The following is a 13,126-nucleotide window of genomic DNA, read 5'->3' on the forward strand; positions in this document are numbered from 1 at the left end:
TTTCATGCTTTATAAGGGGAGGACAAATTATTCACTTGTTTGTCAGTACAAAATTAGTTCGCCTTAGGATATGAATGATGACCGTAGAACAGAGAAGAAGAAGAAGAAGAAGAAGAAGAAGAAGAAGAAGAAGAAGAAGAAGAAGAAGAAGAAGAAGAAGAAGAAGAGACTCTCCCTCCATACTCGAATGAATAGGGAGTATCTGCTTAGCTATCTTAATTGCCATCGAAACAAAACTAGAATGATGACTTCGCTTGGGATAAGGAGACGGAGAGAGAGAGAGAGAGAGAGAGAGAGAGAGAGAGAGAGAGAGAGAGAGAGAGAGAGAGAGATCCTTTAATTCCATCCTCATCTTAATATACAAAAAATAATAAATAAGTAAAACCTAAACCTTGACAAGATTATCAGGAGAATATTACCCAAATTCAAAAACCACTCAGTAGCGATCTACCGAGAGAGAGAGAGAGAGAGAGAGAGAGAGAGAGAGAGAGAGAGACCCTTTAATTCCATCCTCATCTTAATATGCAAAAAATAACACCAAAACCCTTGACAAGATTATTAGGAGAATATTGCCCAAATTCAAAAACCACTCAGTAGCAATCTACTGAGAGAGAGAGAGAGAGAGAGAGAGAGAGAGAGAGAGAGAGAGAGAGAGAGAGAGAGAGACCCTTTAATTCCATCCTCATCTTAATATACCAGTCCTTGAAGAGATTATCAGAGAATATTATTTCCTCATCTTAATCCATCCTCATCAAAAATAAAACCCAGTCCTTGAAGAGATTATCAGGAGAATATTGCCCAACTTCAAAAAACCTCTCGGAAGGCGACCTACTCGAAATTCTCTTTCGCCGCACGAAGCCCAAAATGAACTTGCAAGACACCGCGATAATTGCTTTGTAATCCCGGACTAAAACCAGAAGGTAATGAGTTCATTATTGACGCCACGCTGCTTCTAATGTTCTTTATCATGAAGCCTCGGTAATTAACAGACCTTCGGCCATGTGAGGTCAAGGTTTGTAGTGTTCATTTTTATTAGTTTTCTGTAAGAGAAAACTATCGTGCCGGCTTTGTCTGTCCGTCCGCACTTTTTCTGTCCGCACTTTTTCTGTCAGCACTTTTTTCTGTCCGCCCTCAGATCTTCAAAACTACTGAGGCTGGAGGGCTGCAAACTGGTATGTTGGTCACCCACCCTCCAATCATCAAACGTACCAAATTGCAGCCTTCTAGCCCCAGTAGTTTTGATTTTATTTAAGTTTAAAGTTAGTCATAATCATGCTTCTGGTAACGATATATAGGATAGGACACCACCGGGCCGTGGTTAAATATTCGTGGGCCGCGGCTCATACAGCATTACACAGAGACTACCGAAAGATAGATCTATTTTCGGTGGCCTTGATTATACGATATAGCACCTGGACAGAAAATTCGATTGCGCCGAAGAAACTTAGGCGCATTTTTCAATTGTTATATTTATTTTGTATTGTTTATCCTTAAGGTTTTCACATATATGTTTGTACGTGTGTGTGTGTGTATATATGTGTATATATATATATATATATATATATATATATATATATATATATATATATATATATATATATATATATATATATATATATATATGTATATATATATATATATATATATATATATATATATATATATATATTTATGTATGTATATGTGTGTGTGTTTATGTATGTGTGTATTTATATATTTTATATATAAAACACTGATATATAAATAAGAAAATATAAAAATGAAAAATTCAAAAAGGATTCATAAAGGATTTCATATATGATTCGTGAAGTATTCATGAATGATTCGTGAAGCTTTCGTGAGATTCACGAAGGCCTCACGAAGATTCGTGAAGGATTCACGAAGGATTCATGAAGAATTCATGAAGGAATCGCGAAGGACTCACGAAGGATTCACGAAAGTTTCACGAAGGACTCACGAAGACTCACGAAGGATTCGTGAGTTCTCACGAAGGATACGTGAATCCTTCGTGAAGGACTGGTGAAGGACTCGTAATGATCATGAATAAACAAAGGCCCCTCGATTGATTGCCCCGAAATGAGTTCCGTGTCTTATCTCGCCTTCCATTATTTCATGAATATGCAAATTCTCTTAATAGATTCTCCCTTTTTTCCTCTGGTCCTGATAAAGGTATTTGAGAGGAGGAGTAAATTCAGATGGAAATTGAACAGAAATCCGTTTCCTCCTTTTACCAAGTCCTGTCTGTGTATGTATATATATATATATATATATATATATATATATATATATATATATATATATATATATATATATATAACAACAAAATTGTCAAATTTCTATCGACCATTTTATCCAAAAATAGAATAAAAAATCACAGAAGATTCACAAAACACAAAGAAGAAGAAAAAGAAGAAGAAGAAGAAGAAGAAGAAGAAGAAAGACCTCCCTTCTCCCCCTACCCCCCCCCAACTTACGAGACCCACCCTCATCACCCCAGGGGAACGAGAAATGACACCTGCCCCCGAGAAAGGTGACAGCTAGACTGACCCTGCATATACGAATCTCCATATTCACAAGGCGAGATGAATGGGCCTTCATTCAACGCCCACTACGATACACCTTTTCCAGTACTACGCAGAATATGAATGAGTTATCTAGCCTCAGGAGGAAATGCAGGCCTGGAGGAACCAGGAGGAGACCAGGAGCCCAAGAGACCAGGAGATGTCTTTTCAAACCAGGGAGACCAGAATGAGTTATCTTGTGTTTGAAGACAGACGAGGTGGAAACCAGGAGACCAGACCAGGAGTAGACCAGGAGGACACCAGGGGCCACCAGGAGGAAACCAGGAGACTAGGAGTAGACCAGGAGGCCAGGAAACAAAGAGACCAGGAGAAGACCAGGAGGAAACCAGAAAGGACGAGACGTCTAAAAGGCCTTGCAGTACTCCACTGTTTCTCTTTCCTCCAGGGATTTTGTCTTTTATATATATATATATATATATATATATATATATATATATATATATATATATATATATATATATATATATATATATATATATATATATATATAAATACAAGCTAATGTAATATATATATATAATGTATTACATTAGCATTGCTTTAGAGTTAAACAGGATATTACACTCAATAACTTAAATATGAAATAAACACAATAAATCCCTGATGATCTCTAAATCCCTATGGGATATCCTTTCCATTAAAAAGCAATGAGAGGAACAGGTGAAAAGGATTACAGAAATAAGGAAGGGATTACTTTTCCATTAGTCAGTAATCTGATGATGCACAGGGAATGGATACAATTTCAGGACTGTATTCAATTCGTGACCTTATAATACATCACAAATTTGAAAAGGTGAAACGCAATGGGCATCAATAATTGGTAATCATTTTTTAAGACTTATTTCAATCCAGCAATAACTACTAAGAGATAACTGCTGAAGTGCCGTTAAGCTATCAGCTTTTTTGGGAAACAAAATAAGAGATTTCTTATATATATATATATATATATATATATATATATATATATATATATATATATGTATATGTATATATATATATAGATAAGATTTTATTATATATGTATATATATATATATATATATATATATATATATATATATATATATATATATATATATATATATCTTATTGATACTTATTGAATTATCAACAGGCATATTGAACTGACATATACAAATTCGAAGGAACATGTCAGAATTATGCATTAATATGAAATGAGCTGTGCATTCCAGCTCTCTTTTTTTCCATTCAAAGCACAAAGAAAAGCAACTTGGGTAAAGGGCTTTGAAAAAGCACAGTATTCATTCCAGGCAAAAAGCAGGAATCTTCGATTCCTGTCAATGCCAGGCTTTTAGTATTATTGGGAAAACATTCCCAATAAGAAAAGAGACTTTGTATAACCTTGGGTTTATTTCAGAGAAGCTATACAATGTATCATATATATTAATATATGTATGTGTATATATAGGTTTATATATGTATAAGCATTCCTTGGGTACAGTTGTACCCAGGTTCCAACTTCTTTTATGACTTGTGTGGCCTGGCTGGCAGCGCTCTAGTCTTTCATTTGAAAGTCCCGGGATCGATCCTGATGTGAGTCAGAGATTTATTTCTGTTCCAGACGTAATTTGTGTTGATATATATATATATATATATATATATATATATATATATATATATATATATATATATATATATATATATATATATATATATATATATATATATGGCAAATGCACAATATATATATATATATATATAGTTATTATATATATATATATATATATATATAGCTGCAATACAGTCAAGCAGCAAATGCAAAATCATTATTATCCGTAAGACAAAAATCTTTATTAAGTTCTTTATTCAGAAACGTTTCGTGCAATCCTTTGCACATCATCAGTCTGCAAATGAATTATAAAGAGCGGTTAAAACTAAAGTTAAAATAATTTATTATACCAACAGTAAAAATTTTTATATATAATATATATATAATATAAAATATATTTATATAAAATTTTATTAAAAAATAAATAAAAATATTAAAATTCATCAAGTTTGTTATAGATAATAATATATTAACTACCTTATTATATATATATATATATATATATATATATATATATATATATATATATATATATATATATATATATATATATATAGTATATATACAGTATGTGTGTGTGTGTATATATACACTTGAATCACGACAGAAATCACAGATACACCAAAGAAAGCTCGACGATTCTTTTATACCGCAATGTACAGAACCCGTCGTTCCAATACACATTTGGAATCAACGCAAAAAATACCGGAAGGGCTTCGAAAGCCAATTTGGGCGATCAGACTCCATTTATTTCCAGATTCACGTCACCGATAACTTTCGAAAGTGAAAGTTAGATCGTCTGCTGCCTTTTTTTTTTTTTTATAGAGGGTTGGTTGTGGCTGTAAATATCTGTTTTTCGGTTCAAAGGGAAGTTTAGATTACGACGAAGAGAAAGGGAAAAATTGAATGATTTTAGGAAATGGGTAGGGACGGTGTTTTAGAGACTCTTGTTTGGCTTGAATCGGTACAGTGATACAGTAGATATTGATGCATGGTTTTTGTTATAAATAAATTATAATAGATGATACATTTTATATCATGTATATATATACTGTATATATATATATATATATATATATATATATATATATATATATATATATATATGTGTATATATATATATATATATATATATATATATATATATATATATATATATATATATATATATATATATATATGTATATATATATATATATCTTCTATATAAATATATATATATATATATAAATATCACATATATGGGAAATATCTTCTGTTAAAACAGAATTCCATCAAATATAAAGGGACCCATAAAAATGCCAGAAAGTGCAATAAAGGCAATATTTGCCTGAGGAGAGAGGCAATTTGGTCTCTGAAATATAGCCTTTATTTTCCACATTTTGTCGTTTTTATGGCTCTTACATTTGATATATATATATATATATATATATATATATATATATATATATATATATATATATATATCATTAAATCATATTCTATAAATATAAAACTCATAGTCTACTATTTTAAGAGACATTATCAAATTTATCGCGTCCAAAATGGTTGCATGGGAAGAAATAATCAAAATACGGTCGCTGATAGGTACAGAAGTCCGCTAATTTTGTTTATTTTCACGAGATATTTACCCAAACGAATTCCCTCCCCCCCCCCCGCCCCCCCTCCCCACCCCTCTAAAGCTCGCCACCATCAACATATTCCATCCAGCCAGTCTGGGACTGATAGCATCAAAGCTGACACTAAAACTTTTACCGAAGCGCTTATCATATGCGGTGTTATAAAGACTTCGAAGGGGTCGAGCCCACAGAAAATTCCCGGGACCCAATCATCGTCAGGTAAATAAATAATAATAAAAAAAAAAAACTTCCTGTGAACTTTGGTTCAGGAATGTCACGGATACTGACAGGCATTCGGCATAACTTTGGCGTATCCGGAAACTTCGATAAAGTGAACCCGGTGTTTTCTCTCTCTCTCTCTCTCTCTCTCTCTCTCTCTCTCTCTCTCTCTCTTTGGTTGAATTTTACAATACATTTTGGGACACTTAAGCAAAATTCGTGTTTTCATTTTCCCAATCCGTCTACTTTTCTTGTGTTTAACAGATCGAAATTAAGCAGAAACTTTGAAATATTATTCCTCTCTCTCTCTCTCTCTCTCTCTCTCTCTGACTGAAATTTTAACAGATTTTGGCTCACTTTTCTTGCAGAACTTGTTTTTTGCTCGTGTTTTGATATAACACTTCAACAGAAAGCCTCAGATATTATTAAATTTAAAACAAAATACGGTATTATTAGCAATAATATTACAACAGTCACTGAATGAATTCAATAACTAATATATTCAATTTATAAATATGAATATGTAATATAATATGACCAAGTCTGTACATGTTGAACATGAATTATATTCCAACTTCTTTCTATGTTTGTTTGTGAATGGCGTTTAGTGTTGTTTTACCACCCGACGATACGACATAGCCCTCGGAGATTTTTATGCTTTACATAAAATCTAACTTTGTTTTGTACTTGATATTTATTTATTTTTTAATCATGAATCAGTCAAAGGTTGATGCTATATTGTTCATTTGTTTGTTAAACGACATTTCTTGTAGTTTAGTTACATGAACAGCCGACCAAAACAAAGGGGGTTTTCAGTTAAAGTCTCGATCGATGGAACTGTACATCTTGTTGTAGCCATAAAATAAAAGAGCTCTCCACCCACAACGATCTGCTCACAACACCCCCACATCAACCCTCAACCTTTTACCCACAACCTCAGCCACATTCCTCCACCCGCAACCCCCCAGTCACTTTCCTTCCACCAACAACCAACCCCCTACAACCCTACTTCTACAACCATCTTCACAATCATCCATATGCAACCCCACACCAATAACATTCTCCCTTCAACCTCCTGCCCACAACCATCCATCACAGCCCCCACCTGCAATTTTCTGTCCACAACCCTTCGTACACAACCTTCAATCAACAACCTTCTACAAATTTCTATCTACAACCACCCACTTACAGCCATACACCACAACCTTCCACACATACCCATCCACCCACAACCTTCTTCCTACAACTTTTCCCCTACAGCATTATACCAGAACCCTCCATCAGCATTCACCCACCAACAACACTTCACCCACAACACTCCAGCCAGAGTTATCCACCTACAACCATCCAGCCACCGTCATCCACTGACAACCATCCATCCATCCACAACCTCCACCCACAGCCTGCTTTCCACCCACAACCCTCCACCCACAGCCTGCTTTCCACCCACAACCCTCCACATGCATCCCTACACCCAGAACACTCCACCTACAGCCTGCTTTCCGTACACAACCCTCCACCCAAAGCCTGCTTTCCACCACAACCCTCCACCCACAGCCTACTTTCCACCCACAACCCTCAACCCACAGCCTGCTTTCCACATGCAACCCTCCATCCACAGCCTGCTTTCCACCTGCAACCCTCCACCACAGCCTGCTTTTCACCCTCATCCCGCTTTCCACCCACAACCCTCCGCCCACAGCCTTCTTTCCATCCACAGCCTGCTCTCCACCCACAGCCTGCTTTCCACCCACAACCCTCCACCCACAGCCTGCTTTCCACCCACAACCTGCTCTCCACCCACAGCTTGCTTTCCACCCAGAACCTGCTCTCCACCCACAGCTTGCTTTTCACCCACAGCCTGCTCTCCACCCACAGCCTGCTTTCCACCCACACCCCTCAACCCACAGCCTGCTTTCCACCCACAACCCTCAACCCACAGCCTGCTTTCCACCCACAGCATGCTTTCCACCCACAACTCACCCACAGCCTGCTTCCCACCCGCAACCCTCCACCCGCAGCCTATGTTCCACCCACAACCCTCCACCCATAGCCTGCTTTCCACCCACAGCCTGCTTTCCACCGACAACCCTCAACCAACAGCCTGCTTTCCACCTGCAACCCTCCACCTACAGCCTGCTTTCCACCCACAACCCTTCACCCATAGCCTGCTTTCCACCCACAGCCTGCTTTCCACCCACAACCCTTCACCCACCGCCTGCTTTCCACCCTTCACCCTTCACCCACAGCCTGCTTTCCACCCCACAGCCTATTTTCCACCCACAGCCTGCTTTCCACCTGCAATCCTCCACCCACAGCCTGCTTTCCACCCACAACCCTGCACCCACAGCCTGCTTTTCAACAACAACCCTCCATTCACAGCCTGCTTTCCACCCACAACCCTGCACCCACAGCCTGCCTTCCACCCACAGTCTGCTTTCCACCGCAACCCTCCACCCACCACCCTCCACCCTCCACCTGCTCTCCACCCACAAACCTCCACATGCATCCCTACACCCACAACCCTCCACACACTTCGTTACATCCACAACCCTCCACATGTATCCTTACACCCACAACCCTCCACATGCATCCTTATACCCACAACTTTCCACCCATAACCTTCCACCCATGACCCTGAATGCAACCTTAAACCCACAACCCTCTACCCATAGCCATCCACCCACAACCTTGCAGTCACAACCCCTACCCACAACCCTTTACCCACAACTATTCACCCACAACCCTTCAACAGCTCTCCACCCACAACCTGTTCGAGAGAGAGAGAGAAATTTGTCATGTTTAACCTGCAGAAATCTCCCCTTAAAATCATAAGATAAGTTTTATATAAACTTGGTTAAGGGGACCGTCCGGCGACCAATGGGGTCCGGAAACCCATTTCCGGTTTATGACGGTTTTGGGTAGGAAAACCACTCTACTTTAAGTTTCAAACAATTTTTTTTATGAAATATGTATAAATCATGGCTAAAAAGGCTTCAATCTACACTTATCTATGCCTCCTCTAGCACGGGGGGTCGCGCAAGCAACACTAATCCGGTAGGGAACTTTTTTCTGTCCTGAGTACCTGAAAATTTTTTTCTATAGTCTCTTCCTAATTTAGAGATCTGTTTTCCTAAATGAACTCGACGTTTTCTTTGAATGATACGAGTTTTCTAAAAAACCAAAGATAAGCCATTAAAGTAAGTTCTGTTCATTTCTTCGTCTTTTCGTAGATATTTGTAATGATTTTGCGTCATTATCATATTCATAGTAGCATAAGGTAATAGAGATGATAATCAAGTAAGCTAAAAGCGTGAAATGTGGTCAGTGATAAAAAAAGACAAATGTATAATCACCCACATGCATTGTCTGTTCACAGTGTTTATCTGAAGTTATAATTTTTCAAACTTATGTATACTGAATTCTATTCAAACAATCTTAATAAAAATTACAGTATATGTTTATAAATATGGTTTCTATGTATCCTCCAAATTTCAAGTCTCTAGGTTTACTTCAGAATTTACAGAAGTAAATGTAGTATATGAAAACTTTGAAGCTCGTTTTCTCAAAACTTAAGATTTTCGGAAAAAAATTAATTATACTTTTTTTTTTTTTTTTTTTTTATCGACCGATTTTAGTAGTTCAAAAACCAAATAATAGAGCATTAAAATGTCTAAATATTCATAACACAGAATTTTTAAATTTGATCTTTACCTATTGAAATTATCGATTTAAAAAAAAAAAAAAATACTACGTAAAAAATATATAATAAAAAAAAACTAAAATTTTTTAAAAATCCCAGTAATTAGTTTTTAGTAGAGAAAATTATCTTTCAAATGGTTTTGAATGAGAAAAATCGATTGAAAAACAAAAAGTTTATAGAGTTTGAAAACCCCATTTTCCCATAAGGTTAATGTAAAGTGGACGGTCCCCTTAAATGCTACAGTTAGAGCAACAGTAGTATTGGGCCTAGACTCTACAGTGCCAGGCACCTAGCATTTACCTTGTATTCTTTTGGAATTTATTCTTAAAAATATATATCAGATAAATTCCAAAGAATAGAAGATAAATGCTAGGTAGGTGCTTGGCAATGCAGTAGACTCTAGGCCTGATGCTACATGACTCTTCAAGTGTAGCATTTAACCAAGTTTATATAAAAATTTATCTCAAGGTTTTAAAGGGAGATTTTTCTACAGGTTTTCCATCAGAGATTGCTCTCTGTCTCTCTCTCCTCCCTCATTTAATTTGTTTTGCAGGTATTTTACGGACGATGATTCCAACCCTCCCTATTTATCCGGTTAGGGACCGGCACTGAGTTGGGCTGGCTTGCCTGCCCACTCTCAGTGGCTAGGTTAAAATGTTGTTTTATGTACAGCAGGAAGATCAGTCTAGTCCATGCGGTGAAGCTCAGTTGCCGAGCTCCTCCTCCTGACTGACTGAGAGAATAGGCCAAACACAAATGGGTCACAGAATGGCCTGATGACTGTGGGTTGAACACAAACACCCAAAGCAACATTAGAGGAACTGCCATGAACACCTTCAAGGGGGATTATTTTGAAGGTGGGGGAATCATGGAGTCCCTCTCATGCTGCTGAAGATGTGCGCTCAGCCCCATGGTCGCGGAGCCAGTCTGTGACTCGCTCATGTTGTTGGCCTTTTTGGTTGGGCCTTTTTGAGTGGGCCAGTTTGGCTGGCCTTTTTTGGGGTGTCACAGGTCACCCACCCCTCCTGCTGTGGAAGGCAACAGGCATCGAGACTTGCCTCTTTTTGCATGTCTCTTCTGAACTGGTGTCTCGGACTTGGCCTCGAGACATCTGTGTCACCAGTTCTGTGGGTATAATTGCCTATGCCATTTTGGTCATGTAGCATCTGGCGTGATGCTACGGACGATTCCAACCTCCCTATTTATCCGGGCTTGGGACCGGCACTGAGTTGGGCTGGCTTGTCTGCCCACTCTCAGTGGCTAGGTTAAAATGTTGTTTTATGTACAGCAGGAAGATCAGTCTAGTTCATCCGGTGAAGCTCAGTTGCCGAGCTCCTCCTGACTGACTGAGAGAATAGGCCAAACACAAATGGGTCACAGAATGGCCTGATGACTGTGGGGTTGAACACAAACACCCAAAGCAACATTAGAGGAACTGCCATGAACACCTTCAAGGGGGGGGATTATTTTGAAGGTGGGGGAATCATGGAGTCCCTGTCATGCTGCTGAAGATGTGCTGTCAGCCCCATGGTCGCCGAGCCAGTCTGTGACTCACTCATGTTGTTGGCCTTTTGGATTTGGGCCATTTTGGCTGGCTTTTTTTGGGGGTGTCACAGGACACCCACCCCTCCTGCTGTGGAAGGCAATAGGCATCGAGACTTGCCTCTTTTTGCATGTCTCTTCTGAACTGGTGTCTCGGACTTGGCCCTCGAGACATCTGTGTCACCAGTTCTGTTGGTATAATTGCCTATGCCATTTTTGGTCATGTAGCATCTAGGCATGATGCTACGGATTCCAACCCTCCCTATTTATCCGGGCTTGGGACCGGCACTGAGTTGGGCTGGCTTGTCTGCCCACTCTCAGTGGCTAGGTTAAAATGCGTTGTTTTATGTACAGCAGGAAGATCAGTCTAGTTCATCCGGTGAAGCTCAGTTGCGAGCTTCTCCCTGACTGACTGAGAGAATAGGCCAAACACAAATGGGTCACAGAATGGCCTGATGACTGTGGGGTTGAACACAAACACCCAAAGCAACATTAGAGGAACTGCCATGAACACCTTCAAGGGGGATTATTTTGAAGGTGGGGAATCATGGAGTCCCTGTCATGCTGCTGAAGATGTGCGGTCAGCCCCATGGTCGCTTTGAGCCAGTCTGTGACTCACTCATGTTGTTGGCCTTTTTGGTTGGGCCTTTTTTGGTGGGCCAGTTTGGCTGGCCTTTTTTGGGGTGTCACAGAACATCCACCCTCCTGCTGTGGAAGGCAATAGGCATCGAGACTTGCCTCTTTTTGCATGTCTCTTCTGAACTGGTGTCTCGGACTTGGCCTCGAGACATCTGTGTCACCAGTTCAGTTGGTATAATTGCCTATGCCATTTTGGTCATGTAGCATCTAGGCGTGATGCTACGGCAACCCTCCCTATTTATCCGGGCTTGGGACCGGCACTGAGTTGGGCTGGCTTGCCTGCCCACTCTCAGTGTTCAGGTTAAAATGTTGTTTATGTACAGCAGGAAGATCAGTCTAGTTCATCCGGTGAAGCTCAGTTGCCGAGCTCCTTCTGACTGACTTGAGAATAGGCCAAACACAAATGGGTCAGAATGGCCTGATGACTGTGGGGTTGAACACAAACACCCAAAGCAACATTAGAGGAACTGCCATGAACACCTTCAAGGGGGATTATTTTGAAGGTGGGGAATCATGGAGTCCCTGTCATGCTGACGGTCAGCCCCATGGTGCCGACCAGTCTGTGACTCACTCATGTTGTTCTTTTTAGCCATTTTGGCTGGCTTTTTTGGGGGTGTCACAGGACACCCACCCCTCCTGCTGTGGAAAGGCAATAGGCATCGAGACTTGCCTCTTTTTGCATGTCTCTTCTGAACTGGTGTCTCAGACTTGGCCCTGAGACATCTGTGTCACCAGTTCTGTTGGTATAATTGCCTATGCCATTTTGGTCATGTAGCATCTAGGCGTGATGCTACGGACGATTCCAACCTCCCTATTTATCCGGCTTGGGACCGCACTGAGTTGGGCTGGCTTGCCTGCCCACTCAGTGGCTAGGTTAAAATGTTGTTTTATGTACAGCAGGAAGATCAGTCTAGTCCATGCGGTGAAGCTCAGTTGCCGAGCTCCTCCTGACTGACTGAGAGAATAGGCCAAACACAAATGGGTCACAGAATGGCCTGATGACTGTGGGGTTGAACACAAACACCCAAAGCAACATTAGAGGAACTGCCATGAACACCTTCAAGGGGGGGGATTATTTTGAAGGTGGGGGGAATCATGGAGTCCCTGTCATGCTGCTGAAGATGTGCGGTCAGCCCCATGGTCGCCGAGCCAGTCTGTGACTCACTCATGTTGTTGGCCTTTTTGGTTGGGCCATTTTGGCTGGCTTTTTTTGGGGGGTGTCACAGGACACCCACCCCTCCTGCTGTGGAAGG

General features: G+C 39.8%; 2 protein-coding genes across 2 annotated transcripts in view; one reads left to right on the forward strand and one right to left on the reverse strand.

The window, feature by feature from the left end:
* LOC136831151 (transcription factor SPT20 homolog) overlaps positions 1-2,489 on the reverse strand; it is an 11,670-nt gene extending 9,181 nt beyond the window's left edge. Inside the window, exon 1 of the mRNA XM_067091106.1 lies at positions 2,475-2,489. Within this exon, the coding sequence (XP_066947207.1) occupies positions 2,475-2,489 (15 nt within the window). The remainder of the gene's footprint in view (positions 1-2,474) is intronic.
* Positions 2,490-2,670: 181 nt separating this feature from the next.
* On the forward strand, positions 2,671-8,610 carry LOC136831152 (uncharacterized). The gene is made up of 2 exons (XM_067091107.1): positions 2,671-2,940; positions 6,958-8,610. The coding sequence occupies exons 1-2, from the start codon at positions 2,671-2,673 to the stop codon at positions 8,608-8,610; spliced, it is 1,923 nt and encodes a 640-aa protein (XP_066947208.1).
* Positions 8,611-13,126: the final 4,516 nt, after the last annotated feature.

The sequence above is a fragment of the Macrobrachium rosenbergii genome, chromosome 48 (assembly GCF_040412425.1).
Source record: "Macrobrachium rosenbergii isolate ZJJX-2024 chromosome 48, ASM4041242v1, whole genome shotgun sequence".
In the NCBI taxonomy this organism is placed as follows: domain Eukaryota; kingdom Metazoa; phylum Arthropoda; class Malacostraca; order Decapoda; family Palaemonidae; genus Macrobrachium; species Macrobrachium rosenbergii.